The following is a 22,326-nucleotide window of genomic DNA, read 5'->3' as shown; positions in this document are numbered from 1 at the left end:
AACAACGTGGAGACAGGCCCTTTGGCTCAAGCAAACCGTGCTGACCATAGTGCCCACCCAGCTCGTCCCAATTTCCTGCATGCGGCCCATATCCCTCCAAGCTCTGCCCCTCCATGTACCGTTCCAATTGCTTCTTAAACGATACTATTTGCTAATGAGTGTGTGTGTATATATGTGTGTAGTAAAAGTATATTTATATATAGTATATATAAGAAACTAGAACCTAAAGCTAAAGAATCTGACAAATTTGTATATCTTTCATATTGTGTCATTATCATCTAACTAAGCAGAGGTTTCTTATAGTATATCCCGGAGATTTATCTGTTTTAGTATGAATATTGGAACGTAGTTGAAATACATTTTAACAATACAAAATGCCTGAAGAACTCAGCAGGTCAGGTAGCATCTATGGAGGGGTAAAAAGAGTCGATGTTTCAGGCCAAGACCCTTCTTCAGGATGCGTGAGTTTATGAAGTACGTTTTTTAAAAAGCTTCAGTCCAACATTGTGGGTCAATGAGTCTGTACTATGCTGTAATGTTCTATGGTCAATCATTCTTCTAAATGAATGTCTAACAGATATTAAATAAATTAGACTGTTCTTGAATGAACTAATTTAATTCTATCCACTAGGAGTCACTGCTTCACTCAGTATTACCTTTCACAGACGACTTTCTCAATATCCTTTCTCTCTTCCCCCTAGTCTTTAGCCAACATTGATGAAGTTGTAAACAAGATAAGACTGAAGATAAGGTGAGTGAATTCAGCTGTTAATTCCTGTTACTTGCAATTTGTTTCCATGGCAACAAAGCAAATAGTGTCTCATTTAAGTACACACACATGTGAAAATTGTCCTTCAATTCAATTCCTGTGATCAAAGTTCAAAGTAAATTTATTATCGAAGTACATTTCTGTCACCATATACAATCCTGAGATATGTTCTAATACAGGAAACACAATAGAATCATTGAAAGACCATATCTTAACAGGACGAACAAACAATCAATGTGCGAAAGGCAACAAACTGTGCAAATACAGAAAAAAATAATGAATAAATAAGCAATAACTAATGTGAACATGAGATGAATTACCCTTGAAAGTTGTGTGAACTGGTCAAAGTTCAAAGTAAATTTGTTATCAATGTATGTGTATGTCTCATTGAATTGCAACTGTTGTAAGGACAGTTTGCATTGTAGCAACTCTCCAAGGTTACTTCAATAGCAGTTCTCTGCTATCCAATCTGCTTCTCCAATCAAGGTGAGGGGGGACAGAGTTGGAGCACGATCCCTTCTAGTCTCCATTATGATTTGGATTGGTATCGTATTCCTTCATTTTTGTGAGAAATCTACATAAAACGCTGTTGTAGGAAGCAGCCTCCATTATCAGAGATCCTTGCCGCCGAGGGGATCTTTGCTGCCATCGGTTAGAAGATACGAGAGCCTCAGGACTCACACTACCAGGGTCACAAACAGTTACTATCCCTCAATGATCAGGTTCTTGAATAAAAGAGGGTAACTACACTCACTTGCACCATCATTGAGATGTTTCCCACAACTAATGATCTCATGTTCTCATTTTTTTTATTGGTATGTATTTATGTTTGCATTTGCACAGTTTGTTGCCTTCTGCACTCTGGTTAATCTGTCATTGATCTTGTTATTGTTACTTTTCTGTAGATTTGCTGAGTATGTCCACAGATAAAAGAATCTCAGGGTTGTATGTCTTGACATACATGTACTATGATAATAAAATTTACTTTATACAACAAAACCTCATGGTTGTGGCCACACTGTCACCACTAGGATTGGAACACTTCAGTTGTTGGTTTGTTCATTTCAACTTTTAATTATAGACATGCCCTTTACTAATTCCTATTTTTCTCAGCTAATCAATGCCCCAGTTTTAGCATTTCCAGCTCATTTCTGCATTTCTCTGATTTCATTTCTCTTGTTTTTTCCTGTTACCTTTTCCAACTCTTTGACTTTTTGAGTTAGATCATAAGACACAGGAGCAAAATTAGGCCATTTGACCCATTGAGTCCACTCTGCCATTCCACTGTGACTCATTTATTTCCCCTCTCAACCCCATTCTCCTGCCTTCTCTCTTTAACCTTTGACATCCTTACTAATCAAGAAACTGTGTCCTCCACTTTAAATATACCCAATGATTTGGCTTTTACGGCTGTCTATGCCAATGAGTTCCACAGATTGACTACCCTTCTGATTTTATTTTTGTGTATGCCTTAACTGAAGGATTACAAGCACATAATGATTAAACTATTTTTATTTAAAAATATACTCACTTTGGGATCTTGATGTCAAGTCAATATTTGCAATAATTGACCATCTCTATCTCTCCAGAGAAGCTGGAGATTGGTAATAATTTAGAGCTTTATGAAATCTGTCACACCAATCTACATACAAAGTATCTTACTTTAAGGTACTTTAAGTGTAGATTGGTTTGAGTGACTTCATAAAACTCTGAACAGTGGTGAGTCAGAATGTTGAACTGCTGCAGTCCTTTGGAGGTGACTCGTCAAACGTCTAGACTAGGATGAACCACAATTACTTTGAGTTAAACAACAGGAAGACTGAAGCTACCAAATTGGACTGAGCAGCATTTCCATTACTCCACTGGTTGTTTTGTGCTGAAGCAGACTCGGTACTTGATCAACGCACAAAAGTTTCTTTTGTTCAAGCAAGACAGCATTTTGTATGTTGCTCCATATTCCAGAATCTGCAGTCTCTTGTGTTGGTAGCATCATGTCTTATTTGGTCTTCAATTGAGCTTTTGACATTGGCATTTCTTTTTTGATAGAGATGACACAGTTTCATCTATATAATATTATCTTTCTTCATTATAGTCACCTGTTTAAACCAATTCCATATCTTTGTCTTTTCTAGACATTCAATGACTGCCTTAAGTCTTCATTAAACAAATTTTACAAATTATTGTTATTTTGATTTACAAAGTATTAATCATTAATTATGTGCCAGTATTTATCTAATGCTTCTTCATGTTAACTCAGAGCATTAGTAAATGTTAAGATGCTGTGACTTGAGGGCTTTCGGTTATTTGAATGAAGCATTGCTGTTCCAGGAGCAGTCCAGTAGAGTGCATCATTTTCATAGCAATTGTAAAGTGGGCTTTTTGTCAGCACAGATGGCTGCAGTGTTCTCAGCTGCATTCTGTGGTCTATTGCTGTTTACAGAAAACCGTAAATGTGCTAAAGCTGCCCCATGAATAGGCCACTGTCTGCATTTCTTGGATTAATTTTGCAGTAGGTTCATTTACGCAGCTGCAATTTATAGTTGTTTAAATAGATGTTCATGGAATCTACATCACAATCTTTAAGGTATTTGTGTGTAGAGTGGTTTGAGAGACTTCGTAAAGCACTAAATAAATCAAGTCTTTAACAAAAAATATTCAGGGTACAGCTTAGATGTCAGATTTAACAAAGCATTAACGTATATGAAACTTAACAAATTGGAGGTAATATAATTCTTCTAATTACCAGTTTCAAAGCAATATAATTATCTTTGATAGAATTAAGTCATTCAAGAATCTAAGATTCTGCTCTTTATTATTTAGCAACATTTTTCCAGCTGTCAGCTTTCACTTGTATTTGATGTTTTTGTTCTTTTTCACACCTTGTGGTGCATCGGGTGGCAACCTTGCCAGTTCTTTAGCATTTTTGTCTGTTTTTTACAAGGTTGAGTTGCTAGCTCAGTGCTCAACCCAGCACAGATGGAAGGTATGCAAGGAGCCAGCCGGATTACAACCCAGGACCACTCGCCTCAAAGTTCAGTGTGTATGCTACTACACTGATGGCTGGCTATTATATTTGATGCGGTCAGTGGGAAACTAGGACATTTGTGTGATACTGGCAGGAAAGGTCAAGAAGAAGTATCATTTTACTTTAAGTAATGTAGTTCCAAAAGTCAAAATTTAAGTTCAAGTACAATATTTATGAAAAGGATAATGCCTGGTGACCATTAAAGGAGTTTGTGGAATTATTACAGAATGTTTTTGCAATTTTCACGATTGTATCTAATGTGAATTTAAGTCTTTCTGCAGAAATTAAATTTAGTATCAAAGTACATATATGTCACCTTATACTACCTTGAGATTCATTATTAAGGGCTACAGATTGCGGGGATAGCAGTTCAGAAGATGTATAAGATGTTCCTATATGAAGCATGCTTAAATGTTATCTACTTATTTTTGAGAATTTCACTGCATGAAATGGTGTGTATTATAAATAAAAACTAAAGGTTTTAATATTATTTTCAGCATATAGTGAAGCAAATTGTGTTTGTTTAAAAAAAAATTCTGGCAATCAAATAAACTGCTTAAAAGTGTGATGCTGTAACTTGAAGTTATCAAAAGGAATTAACTTGGTGGAGAAATCTGAGAGTTGTTTGTGTCCTTTTAATTAATCACTTCAAAGAGGTCAAAGTGAGTCTAAGATCATGAATGGTTTCCAAAGCGTACGGTGTTAGGGTCACTTGAATTTATCAGAGAGGATTTGTAAGGCATTGACAAGAGGTAATGAATTAGTGCACACTGGAATTCCATTTCTGCTGGAAACTTGTGACATTTATCCATCCGTCAGAATTGCTTGTGTTAGCATTGCCTCTGTGTTCAGAGGTGGCGACAGGTTTACTTTCCATTTTATAAAGTGCCTGCGTATTGTCTCTTTAAAGCAGTAGTTATATAATTCCTTCAGTTTTAGAACACAATAAACATGATGACGTCTGTACGGTGACTGGCTTCCCACCCCAGGGAAGGATCCCTACCCTTCCATCTGAAGGCATTTTGACACGCAAAAGTGAGGCAGAAAGTACAAGCACCACATTCCTTTGCGTGAGGATAGATGCTGCCCTCGAGTGTTTACATTGTGGGGCCCAAGTATTCAAACTGCATTAAAAAGCTATGTGTTGTTGAAATGAAGCATTTGCTTTAGGTGCTTGCTATTCCCTCCCAGCTACCTGGCCATGAGTGTTCTGCTGCCATCTCCTGTAACTAGAAGAAAGCAGATGTTTTAAATGAGAGATCATTCTCCTCACAATTACAGTAGTTGATTAGTATTTGTCTGAGAAACACCATTCTTACAGAAGAAATCATGATTAGTAAATAAATCTCAAAAGGCATGGTAGCTTATGTGTATATATCCACCCAGATATTTTATAGTGACATGGGCTTATTTGAGAGTCACTCCAATGTTTCAATGAATTTTTGAAAGTCCCATTTGTACTATTTACATTAGATGGTTTTATATATAGTGCATAACGGTGTGATTTATTTGTAAGGCTACCTTTTTAAGTCAATAGATAGTTCTGAATTTTTGTCATATCAGAAACACCTAGTTTTTAGCATTTTTAAGCAGTCTACATCTTGTATTTGCTTTCTAGTCGTTTTTATGACTAAAAATTTGGACATGTGGTGAAAAGCAAAGAAGATAATGAACTGCAAGAAGACACATTCTAGTAGAATGAGCAGACAAGTAACAAATGAAATTTTAGAGAGAGAAGTGTGAACCTGGATGCTTTAGCAGAAAGAATAAGAATATAGACTGAACGGCATAATTCTAAAAGTGTGCAGGAACAGGGGAACCTAGGTGTTTGTATCTGTGTTCATTTTCGAAAGTGACAGGCATGTTGAAAGAGTAGTGAATAAAACAAATAGAATCCATGGACTCCTAATTAAAGGCATGGAGGACAAAACTCGGGAAGGTATGTTGGACCTGTATAAAACAGTGAAGTATTGCAACCAGTGTTGGTTATCTAATGATTCAGGAAGTATGTAGAGGTCATAGCAATGGTACAGAAAGGATTAACTAAAATTGTGTCAGTGATGATAGATTTCAGCTCTAAGCTTAGACTGAAACACTGATGGGGGAAGGGGAAACAGCGGTTTGTTCTCCTTGAGGGAGAGAAGATTCAGAGAATGTTTGATGGAACTATAGAAGACCATAACTTGAATAGATAGAGTACATGTGCTGGTTCACATTAGCAAATGGTTTATTGAGTGGAGTCACTTTTAAAATTTTATCTTAAAGATGCTAGAGGGATTGAGGCATAACATTGTTTTATAGAAAGAGAATACATGAATTTAAGAAGTAGAAACAGAAGTAGGTCATGCAGTCTTTTGAGAACCTGTTCTATCATTCATCAAGATCATAGATGATCTTTCAGTGCCATTTTCTAGCATTAGCTCTATATCCCTGTATTCTCTAAATCATATATGTCAAACTCAAGGCCCGCGGGCCAAATCCAGCCCGCAGTGGAATTATCTTTGGCCCGCAAGATAATATCTATTTACTATTAAAGCTGGCCCCAGTAATCGAAGCACCTATGGCGTATGATATGGCTAATGCTGAGTTTATTCAGGTACCAGGTTTTCAGGGTTTTTAGTGTTTATTCGGCAGTCTTGCTCGGCAGTCTTCTTCATAAGAAACGGAATTTGTAAAGTGAAACACTTTGTAGTTATAGCAGAGACTGAGACACATGAGAGCAGGCTGAAAAAACGGAGGCAACAAAAGCTGTGTTCGCACGCGTCCGACTGATCCGGCCCGCACGAAGCTGCATTTTGCTCAATCCGGCCCGTGACCTAAAATGAGTTTGACACCCCTGATCTAAATGCTCAGAAATCTATCAATCTGTTTTTGAATGGAGGTAGCTACTAATCTTCCACAGCCACATCGAGCCATAGAAAATTACAGCACAGAAACAGGCCTTTTGGCCCTTCTTGGCTGTGCCGAACTATTTTTCTGCCTGGTCCCACTGACCTGCACTTGGACCATATCCCTCCATACACCTCTCATCCATGTACCTATCCAAGTTTTTCTTAAATGTTAAAAGTGAGCCTGCATTCTGGGTAGAAAAATCCAAAGATTCACCACACTATAAGTAAAGAAATTTCTCAATCTCACCCTACCCCGTATTGTCAAGCTGTACACAGGGTAGGGTAAGATTGAGAAATTTCTTTACATATAGGTGTCAAACCTCACACATCAAACCTGCAATCCCTGAAACCAATGTAATGAATCTTTCTCCATAGCAAGCTGATCCTTTCTTAGGTAAAGAGAGTATTTATAATTTTGAAGCTCATTGTCTGTAGGGGCTATGGAAAGAGAACCATCAAGTACCGTAAGTTGCATAGCTCTGAGGAAGGTGTATGAGAGTGGGATTGCTCTACTAAAGCCAACATGGACTTGACAGGCCGAACAGTTACTACCTTTGCTGAAATGATATTATGATATAGTTAAACAGTGGGTTCTTTTCTAACTAGTCCTAATTTCGTCTCATATTACTCCTCCATATTGCTTTTCTCCGAGTATTTACTCAAGTCTTTTAGAAAGGTTGTTTTCAGACAATATTTTCCAAGGATTAATTCCTGGTGAAGTTTTCCAGGCTCTTTGTTGCATGTGCTTATTACAGTAAAACTGTTGCGCTCAGAATGCCAATGTTTTCATTCACTATGCAGCCATCAGATAGTCAGTCAGCTGTTGCTTAGAAAATGTGTTAGGAGTTTTATTGCAAGGCTAACAAAGCTTCCAGTGAGGAGTAGCAAAACATTGCCTCCCTAACTATTTCTGGCCACACTGTATTTAAGAGAGATTTGTTGCTTCTGTCCGCTTCCTCTAATTACAAACATAGAAGAAAAACGATTTATTTTTTAAAATTGTGCCCAACTTCTCAGTGCAGTGGAAAAGTACAACTATTGGGGAGGATGAACAGTTTCAAATTGCTGGATGATCTTCAACATCTGTGAGGACCTTAGACCCAATTCGTTGATGAAATTACAAAGAAGGCATGCCAGCAGATATACTTCATCTGGAGTTTGAGGAGATTTGGAATGTCACCAAAGACCCTAGCAAATTTCTGCAGATGTAGGATGGAGAGCACTCCATCAATATAGACTATCATCACTCAGGAATTACCTCTCCGTATTACTGTGCAGTAGCCTGAAAACACACACTCATTAAGAACAACTTCTTCCCCTCTGCCATCAGATTTCTAAATGGACCAAAAACCCATGAAAACTGCCTCACTATTTTGCTATCTTTTCATACTACTATTTAAAAAAAATGTTTCTTATTGTAACTTGCAATTTTTTTTGTATTGGACTGTACTGCTGTGGCAAAACTACAAATGCAGCGACATGTCAGTGATAATAAGCCTGATTCTGATTCAGTTGTGTTCCAGGTAAAGAGCCACTCCCCAGTTTGAAAACGCAAACACGAGGAAATCTGCAGATGCTGGAAATTCAAGCAACACACACAAAATGCTGGTGGAACGCAGCAGGCCAGGCAGCATCTATAGGAAGAAGGGTCTCAGCCCGAAACGTCAACAGTGCTTCTCCCTATAGATGCTGCCTGGCCTGCTGCGTTCCACCAGCATTTTGTGTGTGTTGCCAGTTTGAAAACCCGAGGTTTGTGGTACTGGTTACCCAAATTCTGAATTGTTTCTGCCATGTAACCTGGCTGGGAGTGTACAGGTGCAGCTGTTAAAATAGAAAACGGGCTTTTCTGAAATAAATTAATGAAGTAAAAGTGGCCTCAGAGTGGGCTTTTCATAGACTAATTAATCAATAGTACTGCACTTCCTGTTGGTCAGCTACTTAAAAGGGAGGGCTCAGAGAGCAGACTTCAGTGAAATAATGATACAACTGGCTGTCTGCCTAGGAAAGCAAATCCTTCCACAGAGTAATGAATTAAATAAAATTGGTCTCTGGCTGACCAGTAACCCAAAACGTGGGAAGGGATTACTGAGAGACATGATCACACAGAATAATTTGAAAAGTTTCTTGTTGACAGTGGGGGAAAAACAGAAAAAAAAGCCTTTGAATTCTTCTGAAATCTACAATTATATTGTGGCACTAAGTGTGAAGAAGTTATGACCTAGTGGTTATGTGTTAACAGAAGTGCTCCAAACACCAGTTTCTAAGATAATGTGTTATATAGCATTGTGCTTTTGTGCTTATAATGTATATGTTCTTGGATTTGTCAAATAAAAGTATGGGTTGTGGCTGCGTGCATTTCAAATGCATTCTTTACTTAGGCACGGTGATGAAAAATTTATATGAATAACCTTTTTCTCTCCTCCCACGCTTCATACGTGTGAGGTGCCGTATAGTCCCTGTGAGGCTGAAATGTCAATAAAATGCACTGCAAGGCTTTGTAATTTAAATTCTACAATGCAGTCTGTTTGTTTCTTACAGCTGACAAGTCACTGAGTTCTTGGCTACAAGTGCTTTGTCTGGTAAACAGGACTATAGAAACAGGGCTATTTATTCAGTCTGTTTCTTGCTGCATTTATCTAGATCATATATGTCAAACTCAAGGCCCGCGGGCCAAATCCGGCCCGCGGTGGAATTATCTTTGGCCCGCGAGATAATATCTAATTACTATTAAAGCTGGCCCCAGTAATCGAAGCGCCTATGGCGTATGATATGGCTAATGCTGAGTTTATTCAGGTACCAGGTTTTCAGGGTTTTTAGTGTTTATTCGGCAGTCTTGCTCGGCAGTCTTCTTCATAAGAAACGGAATTTGTAAAGTGAAACACTTTGTAGTTATAGCAGAGACTGAGACACATGAGAGCAGGCTGAAAAAACGGAGGCAACGAAAGCTGCGTTCGCACGCGTCCGACTGATCCGGCCCGCATGAAGCTGCATTTTGCTCAATCCGGCCCGTGACCTAAAATGAGTTTGACACCCCTGATCTAGATAATGGTTAATTATAATGAACCTTGTAGAAATATCTAAATTCAAATCCTAGGAACAGAATGTGCAAAATTTGATAACTACATTGCTGAATTAACAAATAGCTTATATGCATATAGAATATATACAGTCAGTGGCTACTTTATTAGGTACTTCCTGTGCCTAATAAAGTGGGCAATCTGTGTATGTTTGTGGTCTTCTGCTGTAACCCATTCACTTCAAGGTTCAACGTGTTGTGTGTTCAGAGATGCTCTTCTCCACACCACTATTGTAATGCATGGTAGTTGACTCACCTTCCTGTCAGCTTCAACCAGTCTAGGTATTCTCCTCTGACCTCTCCCAACCACAGAACTGCCGCTCATAGGATTTTTTTTGGGGGGGGTTTTGCACCATTTTCTGTAAACTCTAGTTCCCAATCTGGGTTCTACAGTCCCGCTGTTTAATGGTATCGGTCCATGACATAAAAATAAAAGGTGGGAACCCCTGCTCTTGAGACTGTTGAGTGTGAAAATTCCAGGAGATCTGCTGTTTCTAAGATACTCAAACTACCCTGTCTGGCACCAACAGTCATTCCATGGTCAGAGTCATTTAGATCACATTTCTTGCCCATTCTGAACAATAACTGAACTTCTTGACCATGTCTGCATGCTTTTATGGATTGAGCTGCTGTCACATGATTGGCTGATTGGATGCTTGCATTAATGAGCAGGTGTACCTAATAAAGTGGCCACCAAATGTATAATCAATGTTCCTTTAACAAGGTAGGCATGAGCTTCATGTTCATGCTCTTATTTTATCCTGATAGCTTTTGATTCAAATTTTTAAGTCTGCCTCTTTTGGGAGCTTCTTTTCAACTCTTTTACGGTGTATTGAATATCATTTCTGTAATTGTTTTTCTCTGACTTAAAGTGATGTTGTCAAATTATTTTTCATTTTTGCGACTACTGGTCTTTGATATATATGACAAAAAAGGAAAAAGTAAATGCTACTGCGTGCAGACCTCTGGACTGTTGATGGGTTTTGCATGTGCTGTTATCTTATTCTACTATTGCAACTTTCTTTAAGTGAATTACGTGTCCCTCTTGTCTCTTCACATGAGCTGAACCATCATTCAGTGCCATTTGCTTCTGCACACCTGTGGTTGTAGCTGTACATTTATTGATGTACATAAATTTAGAGAAACTACAAGGTCTGAACTATGACTTAAACTTGTGACCCTTATTGACCTATGGGATGTTAATTATGTTTTTAAAAATATAGAAATTTTCACTGTTTTGTTTCCCATGACCTACAGATTAAGGTTTTTGCTGACATTCGCTAATATTCTGCAAAGCTTGGGTGGAAAGTTATTTTTATGTGCAAATCATGTAGTTTCTCCCCAGGCCACATACAGTGAGAGATTGAACTGTTCTATTCCCCCAGCAGCAAAACTGAGCATGTCCTTTGCTGAACATCAGGGCACTTTATGTTGAAGGCCGTCCTGTTATGGTGTGAAATTTTTGAAAGGACTTCCTATCCTTTTGCATTCTGCTGACCTATGCCAGAAATTTGAAGGATCCCACCCACCCTGCTCATGGGCTGTTTGTCCCACTCCCATCAAGGAGAAAGCTGCGTAGCATCTGATGTCCGGACCACCAGACTCAAAAACAGTTACTTTCCCCATGCAGTAAGGCTGATCAACAACTCCAAGCACTCATCCACCCTCCCACCACTACTTTATCATTTCCAATGTACAGACACTGCTGTACCTACTGGCACTTTATGTACATACAATCAATGTACATTGTCTTGTTTATTGATTGTTATCTTTTCATTATTACGTTCTTTATTTTATTGTGTTTCTTTTGTGCTGCATCGGTTCTGGAGAAATAATTATTTTGTTCTCCCGTACACTTGTGTACTGGAAATGACATTAAGCAATCTTGAATCTTGTACTGAATCACCTGAAGCTGCTTTCAGATTCTCAAAGGCTTATGGACAAAATTAACCTTTCTTCCCCAAGCAGCAGCAATGTGTAGGAACGTGCTAAAAATATTGTATTGTACTTAAATACACACAAATGAACTAAAAGTAAGAGCAGGCCACTGAAGCTGATCTAATTGGAAATGCAGCTGCTTGTTCTTGATGACCTGTAGATCATTAATTAACAAATATCTATTTACCTCTGCTACAAAACTATTCAAAGACTCTGCTTATACTGCACTTTGAAGAGAGTTCCAAAGACGTAAATCCTCAGAGAGGAAAAAGATACCTTATTTTATGTATTTATTGGGCAATGCTTTACTCCAGGGGTTCCCAGCCTTTTTTATGCTATGGACCCCTGCTATTAACAGAGAGGTCCATGGACCACAGGTAGGAAACCCCTTCCTTAATCTTACAAAGTGACTCCAAATTCTTCTACACTGTAAAGATCCATCAAGATCTCCTGCATTTCTGTTGTCTCCTCTGACTCTTCTAAATTTGCAGATATAAGCTGAGCCAGTCCAACCTTTCCTCTTAAGATGACCTAACCATTCAGGTATTAGTCTGATAAACTTTCTCTAAACTGCCTCCAACACTTAAAAGTTTCCTTCCTTAAATAAGGAGACTTTTTTTCTTCATTCTTGGGTTTTGTAGATTCTGAATTGACCAGTGAAGCCGAGTGTGGGAACCCTGGGGCAGGGGTGGCAGATGGCTGGGTAATTTCTGAGGTGGTCCACTCCTACTGCTGTGGGCATCTTGAAGTTTTCAATACCATCCCAAATGATCCTTCTCTATCTTCAGAAGTCATGGGCCAGAGGTTCATTAGGGTCAATGGGGATGTTGCACTCCAAGATGGCTTGGAACACATTCTTGTATCTTTGCCGGGCGATATTCTCCAACAACCAAGCTTATTATTGTGTCAAGGAATGATGTGGCCTGCCTGACCCAGCTCAGACCTCAACACTGGAGATGTTTACTTATCCTTCTAGTAAATTTGGAAAATTTTCCTAGACAACATTGGAATACATTTCCAGTTCCTTGAGATGCCTGTTGTTGGTAGCTCAAGAAACAGAAGGTAAGGATTACAGGTGCTCAGTAGACTGTATGATGTGTCTTGCTTTTCAGATATCTTTTACTCAACAGCTAAAAGGCTGTCTATTGAAGGCAGCAGTGAATTTCATCACTAAGATTTTATCATGTACCTCTTCAGTGCACAGTGTAGTGATTTGATCTGTATGAACAATATGCAAGACAAACTTTTCACTGTATCCTGGTATATACAACAAAAATAAACCAATTCCAGGCAGACACTGAAACATTTATCCCTCCTGTTGATGTCCTGCTGTCCAGCCTTTCTTCTATCCATGACAACATATTAGCTCCCATAAAATGTCTTCTTAATTTATTCTTTGAAAATCTAGGTACCTATAATATATCCATGGTAGATAGCGACTAGCATAATATTTTATGGTGCCAGTGATCAGGGTTCAATTCCTGCAGCTGTCCGTAAGGAGTTTCTGTGTTCTCCTAATGACCGCATGGGGTTCCTCCAGGTGCTCTGGTTTCCTCCCCACGTTCCAAGGCGTACGGGTTAGTAAGTTGTGGAAATGCTATATTGGCACCGAAACCATGGCGAATCCTGCAGGCTGCCCCCAGCACATCCTCGGACTGTGTTGGCCATTCTACTGACCTCGTAGTGTGTACGTACAAAGCTATACAGTGAGTTTAACACTTTCTCAAAAATTACCCGAGATGGAAGGTTCTAATGAGAATTTTTACTTGTGAAACTGCAGAAAGTAAAATATGTACTAAATTCGACACAGTATCATCGCATGCCTGAATGTACTAATACTGTCGGTTACTCTCACAAATGGTGTTAACCAAAGTAATAAACATATGCAATACACCATAACAATGCAGTGTAAGCAAGAGAAAAGTTATGTTGCAACTATATCTTAATAATGATAGATAAAGATAATGTTTCCTTCAAAATATATCTATTAAATGTTTACCAATATTACCAAAAACAAAACAAGACTTACAGATATTGCTGTTTCAAGGGCAAATAAAAAAAGGATGGAGGTGTGTGTCTTTCCACCAAGTGCTTCAATTCGAATTCAGAAACAAACCTGTGAAAACTAACCCATGCAGGAAATGATATAAAAACAACTTGTGTATAAGAAGTGATGTTCGTACAAAACAAACTGCACTTCTAGACACCAGAACAGTCATTAACACAAACAACACATTTCACTGTATGTTTTGATGTACATGTGACAAAATAAAGTTAATCTGACCTTTCTAAAATTCCATGGTTTTCGTTTATTCCCATGTTATCCCAAAATGAGAGATCCTAAATATATGATGGTCACCAATACATGTAATAAGGAATTCAGAATGAACTTCTTTTCTCAGAAATAAAAATAACCAACTGCTGTATGACTTGGTCAGGCAGTATCTGTGGAGAGAAGCAGTTATTGTTTCAGATGGAAGCCTTTAATCAGAACTGAGAGAGAGAGAAAACAATAGTGGGAAGGGTTGAGCATGTGAGACTGCATGGCTTAATCTGGCATCTGAAAAACAGATTCACTTCTGTAAATATCACTTCTTTGTCTGTGCAATGTGTTGATATCGAGAAGCCTGTGGGACATACCAAACAGGTTGTTCTATACAAATGGGAGGGGGTGGGGGTGGATAGTGTGGGCAAAGGCACAGAGACTACAGATGTTGGAATCTGGAGCAAAAACACAAGGTAGTGGAGGAACTCAGTGGGTCACACAGCATCAAATGGTTAAGAGGTGTTCAGAAGGATATGGGTGAAATGTGGGTAAATGGGACAAGTTTGGTGGGCACAATGGTAAGAGCAGGTTTGGCAGAAGGGCCTGTTGACATGCTTTGTTATTCTGTGACTCTGATTCTGGAGGGGGAATGGACAGTTAACTTTTCAGGCTGAGAGCCTTCATCTGGGAAGCAGTACTCGCGTCATTCTACAGATAAGCAGTACAGAGCATCCTAACGAGCCGCATCACTGCATGGTGTGGAAACTGCACTGCGGCGAACTGTGAGGCTCTACAACGGGTTGTCAAAACTGGCCAATCTATCACCGGCACCAGCTTACCCACTGTCAAGGATATATGAACAGAAAGGTGCCAGTAACGTTATGAAGGATCCCACCCACTCTGCTCATGGGCTTGTTATCCCACTCCCATCAAGGAGGAGGCCATGTAGCATCCATGCCAGGACTCCTAGATTCAAAACCAGTTACATTCCCCAATTAATAATGCTGATCAACACCTCCACCCACTAGCCCACCCCAGTTGCCAATGCTTTATCATTTCCTGTCATTCACCTTATATACAGGCACACCTGTGCCTAGTGTCACTTTATATTTTGTTCCCCTTTACACATGTGTACTGGAAGTGACATTAAAGAACCTTGAAACAAAACTGACTCAAAATAACAGGCAGAAATGGTCAGTTCTAATACAGATAGCTTTCTCTCTTTCCTATGGAGGGAAATGGACAGATGCTGTTTTGGGTTGTGATCCTCTTTGAAGAAGAGTCCTGGGCTGAAACATTGACTGTTGATTTCATTCCATAGGTGCTGCCTGATTCACCGGGTTCCTGTTGCTCCAGATTGCCAGTATCTGCATTGTTTCTTGTGTCTTCTCTCTTTCCTATTTCAAATGAAGGGTTCCTGACCAGAAACGTTAACAATTTCTGCAGGTGCTGCCTGGCTTGCTGAGTATTTCTAAGCATTTTCTGTTTTTCTTTTACCTGTGTCTCCCAAGTTTTTTTTTTCATTTTTCTTTTCACAGAATGTTAAGGACGTGGAGCTCACTCACAAAGTGTATTACTGCATTTTAATAGAATCTGGTTAAGGCTTATTTTTTATTTAGTTATTGAGATACAGTGTGGAATAGGCACTTTCGGCCCTTTGAGCTCCACTGTTTTGTGATCCCCGATATAACCCTAGCCTAATCACAGGTCAATTTACAATCCGAGGGAGAAAGGAATAGAAGAGCATACTCAGAGTGAGTTATAAAATGGCAGGAGGTTTGTGTAGACCAGAAACCCATCAGACTAAATGGCTTGTTTCTGGGAAAGTTCTATGCTATACATGTTTTTGAAGGTAGTTGGTGTGGGAAAGATAGGAAAGGAACATTGAATCAAAGAATACCCTGAGCAAAATATCTGCATAAAGTGGAGTAATGAAATCTATCAGAACATTTGAGTACTGTGGTATCTCTATAACAAAGAACCCCTTTAATCAGAGAAGGGGATCTAAATAAGAATGTGGGGTATGAATCAAAAAAACAGATGCTGATTCTTGGTGTAAGTGATATGGAAGGTTCCTGGTTTAAAAGCTTGTCTTCAGAGGCAGTGCTATCAACGAGGTTTCCAGAGGACACAGATTAATCCAAAAGCCTGCTGTTTTTAGACTCCATTTAGTTCTAACCTGGTCTTCGTTGTTGGTTGTTTTTCTTCCCCCCCCCCCCCCCCCCATGAAACCTCTTTTTGAACAAATCCCCAGGTCTTAGATTTCTGAGTTTTCCACCCTTATTTCCTGCAGTTAGATTAATTTTTTTAATCTGTAACTGAAATTTAAAAAAATGTTTCTGATGTCTAAAGTTACCATCTGTATAGTCACGTGAAAACAGTACTAGGCTGTAGGCATAACTAATTTGAATTTGGAGTTGGGAGGAAATTAAACTGAAGGCCCCCGTAGGATTGTGTTGCATTTTGGTGTCAAGTTGCCATTGGTTTCATTGTTCTATCTTATTGCTTCACATGGGAGGAATTAGCTTTTATACCAATATCCTGTTTTTACCTACGTGTTCAGTTTGTTTAGTTGAATATAGTGTTGAATTCCACTGCTTTGAGGACTTCGAAGGATTCAAGGCATTTCCTTTGTTCATTAGCCTTCTAAAGTGAAAGTCTACAGAAAGATACAGCCCAGTCCATCACAGGCATAGCCCTCCCCAACATTGAGCACAGTTACAAGAAGGATTGCCACAAGTAAGCAGCATCCTTCATCAAGCACCCCCCCCCCCCCCCCCACCATACAGGTCATGCTCTCTTCTCACGATCGCCATTGGGAAAGAGATACAGGAGCAAGAAAATGAATCTCAAGGTAGTACATGGTGACATATGTAAAAGGTATCTAATGAAGTGGCCACTGAGCATGTGTTTGTGGTCTTCTACTGCTGTAGCCCATCCACTTACGGGAGCATCCCTCACCAAGGACTCCCACCATCCAAGACATGCTCTCTTCTGACTGTGGTCATCGAGCAGGAGGTACTGGAGTCTTGGATCCCACACCACCAGGTTCAGCAAGTTATTATCCTTGAACCCTCAGGCTCCAGAACCAGCATGGATAGCTTCACTCATTTCAGTGCTGAGCTGACTCCACAACCTATGGACTCACCTCCAAGGGCTCTACGAATATTGTTCTTAGTATTTTTTATTTAGTATTCTTTTTTGTATTTGCACAGATTGTCTCCTTTTGCACATTGGCTGTTAACCATATAACAATTACAGCACAGAAACAGGCCTTCTCGGCCCATAACCCTCCATTCCTTTCCTGTCCATATACCTATCCAATTTTGTTTTTAAATGACAATATCTAACCTGCCTCTACCACTTCTACTGTAAGCTCGTTCCACACAGCTACCACTCTCTGAGTAAAGAAGTTTCTCCTCGTGTTACCCCTAAATTTTTGCCCCCTAACTCTCAACTCATGTCCTCTTGTTTGAATCTCCCCTACTCTCAATGGAAAAGGCCTATCCATGTCAACTCTGTCTATCCCCCTCATAATTCTAAATACCTCTATCAAGTCCCCCCTCAACCTTCTATTATCCAAAGAATAAAGACCTAACTTGTTCAACCTTTCTCTGTAATTTAGTTGTTGTAAATCTCCTCTGTACTCTATTTGTTGACATCTTTCCTATAATTCGGTGACCAGAACTGTACACAATTGTACACTAACTGTCCGATAGTCTTTGTGTGTAGGTTTTCACTGATTCTATTGTATTTGTTCTACTGTGAATGCCTGCAAGTAAATGAATCTCAGAGTAGTATATGGTGACATTTATGTACTTTGATAATTTACTTTGAACTTTGAGAATAATGCTATAAAAGTTTTTGAAATGGAAAGAGAGGCAAATTAAATTATCTGTAACTTTACAGGTTATAATAGGGTTCCATTCCTGAGAACTCTTCATAACCCGGACTGTCCATTAGTCAGAAATGGACAGAAACAGTGTAACGAGAGAACGAGTGGGCCTAGGAAAAGCAGCTGCCAGCCCGTCTCACTGATTTGGTGAGTGAACAAGTGAGGCTGCTCAGCGTTCCCACTCTGCCAAGCAAGACTCGGTTCCCGTTGTTGTGGCTCAGGCTGGGGTGGGAAAGAGGGCTCACGGAAATGCCCTGTTCCCACCCAGCAAAAGATAGCTCCAGACTCGCAATAGTCGACAAATCCATCTTCACCCATCTCACAAGCCCTCATCTGTATTTATCTGGTGTCCATAAGTTAGGTGTTCAGGAGGACCTATAATATTGAATGCCAAAAATAAGAAAGGATTCTATGTTCTAACAAGCTGTCAGTTCAAAAATTCTCACACAAATGCTAAATACTTGAACATCTTTTCTATGTTTTGTAAAGTGCTGTTATACTACATTGTACAGCTTCTTGGATATTGTACCATGTAAAAGAACTTGCCTAATAATAATACAAAAGCACCTGTTAAGCCTTGTGTTTTGTTTTGGCAGACGGTTGGATGATAACATTCGAACAGTGGTAAGAGGACAGACGAATGTAGGACAAGATGGCCGACAGGTAGGTAACCAAATTTTTTGATTTGGGCTCTTATAGTCTGTGTAATGCATTAAATCTCTACACATACCTGTATGAATACCTGCTGAATTAAATTTGATAGTATTTGATTAGCAGATATTATTTGGAAAATTGATTGTTCCTTTGCACCCTATGCTCTTCTGGCACTGAAATAGTATTGGTGAACAAGGGGAAGGAACAAACTACTTTTTGAAGTGTATGAGCTGCTATGTCTGATGTTGCTCAGGTTATTATGTGGGTAATCATAATGTTTGCATTTATTTCCACGAGGTCAAGACTTATACCATTCCTTGTGATCAAAATCTAAATTAAGTATGCAATTATTTCATGAATAATAATATTATTAGGGGTTTTTCTCCAGCCCTTTACCTTTCCTACCCACTTGGCTTCACCTAACACCATCTAGTTTTTCCTCATTTCGCTCCCTACACCTTTTTATTCTGGCAGCTTCCTCCTTCCTTTCCAGTCCTAACGAAGGGTTTCGGCCCAAAAAGTTGACTGTTTATTCACTTTCGTAGATGCTGCCTGACCTGCTGAGTTCCTCCAGCATTTTCTGTGTGATGCTTTGCATTTCCAGCATCTGTAGAATCTCTTGTGTTTAAAACTATGCAGTTTAAAGTTACCAATAAAAAAGTACGCACTGAAAATAAATCATGCATACAAAGATTAGATTTGATATTCTGTGGTTCTCTTACACAGGTATGTAACCTATGCACAACATGTAAATATACTTAATTCCAATTTTGAAGTGTTTCAGAATGCACATTATTTCTTTATATTTGAGTATAGTTTAACATCTGCTCTGAGAATGGATTGGACACTTGCAAGTCCAAATGGGAAACACCCGAGACGATAGTGGAGAATGATAGAGCTGAGATCCTGTGGGACTTCCAAACACAGACTGATAAGCAGGTAGAGGCCAACCAATCAGACAGAGTACAACTGGACAAGGAACAGAAGAAAGCAATAGTAATAGATGTAGCAATCCTGAATGACAGCAACATCAGGAAGAAAGAATATGAAAAGTTGGAGAAATGCCAGTGCTTGAAAGAGCAGATAGAAAGGACATGGAAGGTTAAAACCAGAGTAATCCCAGTGGTTACAGGAGCACTTGGGGTTGTGACACTTGGACTGGGAGAGTGGCTCCAGCAAATCCCAGGGACAACATCTGAGTTCTTGGTCCAGAAGAGAGCACTACTAGGAACAGCAAGGATACTGTGCTGAACCCTCAAGCTCCCAGGCTTCTGATAGAGGACCTGAGATTGAGGGAAAATACATATCGAGAGAAAAAAATAAGTGTGTGTGTGTGTGTGTGTGTGTGTGTGTGTGTGTGTGTGTGTGTGTGTGTGTGTGTGTGTGTGTGTGTGTGTGTGTGTGTGAGTGTGTGTGTGAGTGTGTGTGTGTGTGTGTGTGTGTGTGTGTGTGTGTGTGTGTGTGTGTGTGTACACACACAACCATGGGAAAAGCATTGCGTTTTGAGACTAAGATCGGCAAATTTTAGTTGTGCCTTGTTAATGCTGATATCAAAACTGTTTCGAACAGGGAATTGAAGATGCTCGAAATAAAAGATAGATCAGATATAATAATTGGCATCGAAAGGGTGGCGACATTTTCCCCAGCAGTCATTAATGTCACCTCAATTACAGGCAGTGTTAATTTTGAACTAATAATCTTATGTTGTTGTATGGAATTGCTGGATTCAGAGGCTTGAGTAGCATGACTGGATCTCCTTTTAGTTCAAATTATGTGGTCACACACCAGATGGAGTGATTAAAAATTCAACACAAAATTGAATATCAAGGGTAGATGGTTACTCTTGCTTTGGCCATTGCCTGGGACTTGTTTGATATGAAATGTTACTTGCTAGATACCTAACTGTTGAAGCACTGCATGCTGGTGTGAACAGCTTCAATTTCTAACAAATTATGAGTTGAGTTGGTTGATTCCTGGGATGGCAGGACTTTCATATGAAGAAAGACTGGATCGACTAGGCTTATATTCACTGGAATTTAGAAGATTGAGGGGGGATCTTATTGAAACATATAAAATTCTAAAGGGATTGGACAGGCGAGATGCAGGAAGATTGTTTCCGATGTTGGGGAAGTCCAGAATGAGGGGTCACAGTTTAAGGATAAAGGGGAAGCCTTTTAGGACCAAGATGAGGAAAAACTTCTTCATACAGAGAGTGGTGAATCTGTGGAATTTTCTGCCACAGGAAACAGTTGAGGCCGGTTCATTGGCTATATTTAAGAGGAAGTTAGATATGGCCCTTGTGGCTAAAGGGATCAGGGGGTATGGAGAGAAAGCAGGTACAGGGTTCTGAGTTGGATGATCAGCCATGATCATACTGAATGGTGGTGCAGGCTCGAAGGGCCGAATGGCCTACTCCTGCACCTATTTTCTATGTTTCTATCTTTCAGCTGATAGCGAGGAAGATCACGAGGAAGCATATAAAGCAGGGGTCCCCATCCTTTGATCCATGGATCCCTTGCTTAATGGTTATGGTCTATGGCATAAAAAGGTTGAGAACCCCTGATCTAAAGACAGTTGGACCTTGAATGATGGTGTTGTGTGGCATTTGACGCAATTGTTCACAATCTGTTCTTTGTTGCTCAGGAATTGGATGAAGTTTCAAGGCAGGAACAAATGACAGAAGAGCAGTGTAGGGTATTGCTTCTTCCAAAATTGCTTCACCATTCAGAGATTGCTAAAAGCCATGGACACATGAGTTCCTGCAGATACTGGAAATATTGAGCAAAACACACAAAATGATAGAGGAACTTAGCTTGCGGAGTTCTCCAGCATTTTGTGTGTGTTGCTGAAAGCCACGAGCTCTTCCCTGTGCAAACAGTGCACAGTGTAAAATTAAAGTGCATGGGGTTCCTGCATGTGGATGTCTGTCAGAGTGTAATACAGATTCGACATTGCTGCTGCAACATTAGCATATGCTAAAGCAGGGGTTCCCAACCTGGCGTCTACAGTTAATGCTAGGGATCCATGTCATAAAAAGGGTTGGGAACCCCTGTGCTAAAACAACAGTTTGGTTGTGGATGTAAAGAGAAAACTTTAATAATTGAATGCCTGTTTGAAGGTAAGTTCAGGGAGCACTTCTTCCTCGCGACCCTATTGAGAAACCTGTCTGAATTTAGGGCAGTACAGTAGCACAGCTAATAGTGCTGTTGCCTCCCTGTTCTGGCAACCTGGTTTCAATCCTGCCCTCTTGTGCTGTCTGTGTGGAGTTTGCATGCTCTCCCTCTGACCACATGTGTTTCTCCTGGAAGATCAGGTTTCTTCTCTAATTCCAAAGAGTTAGTAAGTTGATCTCTGTAAGATATCTCTGGCATAGGTGAGTGATTGAATATAGGGAGAGTTGATGGGAAAAATAGGGCAAAAAAAAGATTAATGGTGTTGTCCAAAGGGCCTATTCCCATGCTTAATGATCATGACTGTAAGATATCTCTGATAAGCTGGATAAGGCCTTCTACTTTCTTTTCATGTATTCTAAATGTTCTCTTTAGTTTTCTTTCATCTCTAATGTCACGATATCTTGTCAGCCATTAGAAAAGCAGGGTGTCTGTCTCAGCATATGAAACTTATCCCATTGAGCCTGTTGCTTTAAGAATTCCTTCCATAGTGAGAATCTGTGGGTAAGATGTATTGCATCAGAAATTAGTTCAATAGCATTGAAGCTCTGGGAATTGGTGTCTTTTTGTTGCAAGCAGCGTTCATTAGGAGATCATTTCTTGTGGCCCCAGAAAATGCTGGCATGTGTCCCCGGCATGTTA

The 22,326-nt window shown here is 39.6% G+C and overlaps 1 protein-coding gene across 1 annotated transcript in view; it reads left to right on the top strand.

Annotated features, from left to right (window-relative positions):
* vps53 (VPS53 subunit of GARP complex) overlaps positions 1-22,326 on the top strand; it is a 274,888-nt gene that overhangs the window by 18,370 nt on the left and 234,192 nt on the right. The window contains exons 3-4 of the mRNA XM_073053325.1: positions 702-751; positions 18,457-18,523. Coding sequence (XP_072909426.1) covers positions 702-751; positions 18,457-18,523 — 117 coding nt within the window. The remainder of the gene's footprint in view (positions 1-701; positions 752-18,456; positions 18,524-22,326) is intronic.

This window comes from Hemitrygon akajei, chromosome 8, assembly GCF_048418815.1.
Source record: "Hemitrygon akajei chromosome 8, sHemAka1.3, whole genome shotgun sequence".
Classification (NCBI taxonomy): domain Eukaryota; kingdom Metazoa; phylum Chordata; class Chondrichthyes; order Myliobatiformes; family Dasyatidae; genus Hemitrygon; species Hemitrygon akajei.
Note: the sequence above shows the minus strand (reverse complement) of the source record. Positions and strands in the feature narration are given on the sequence as shown.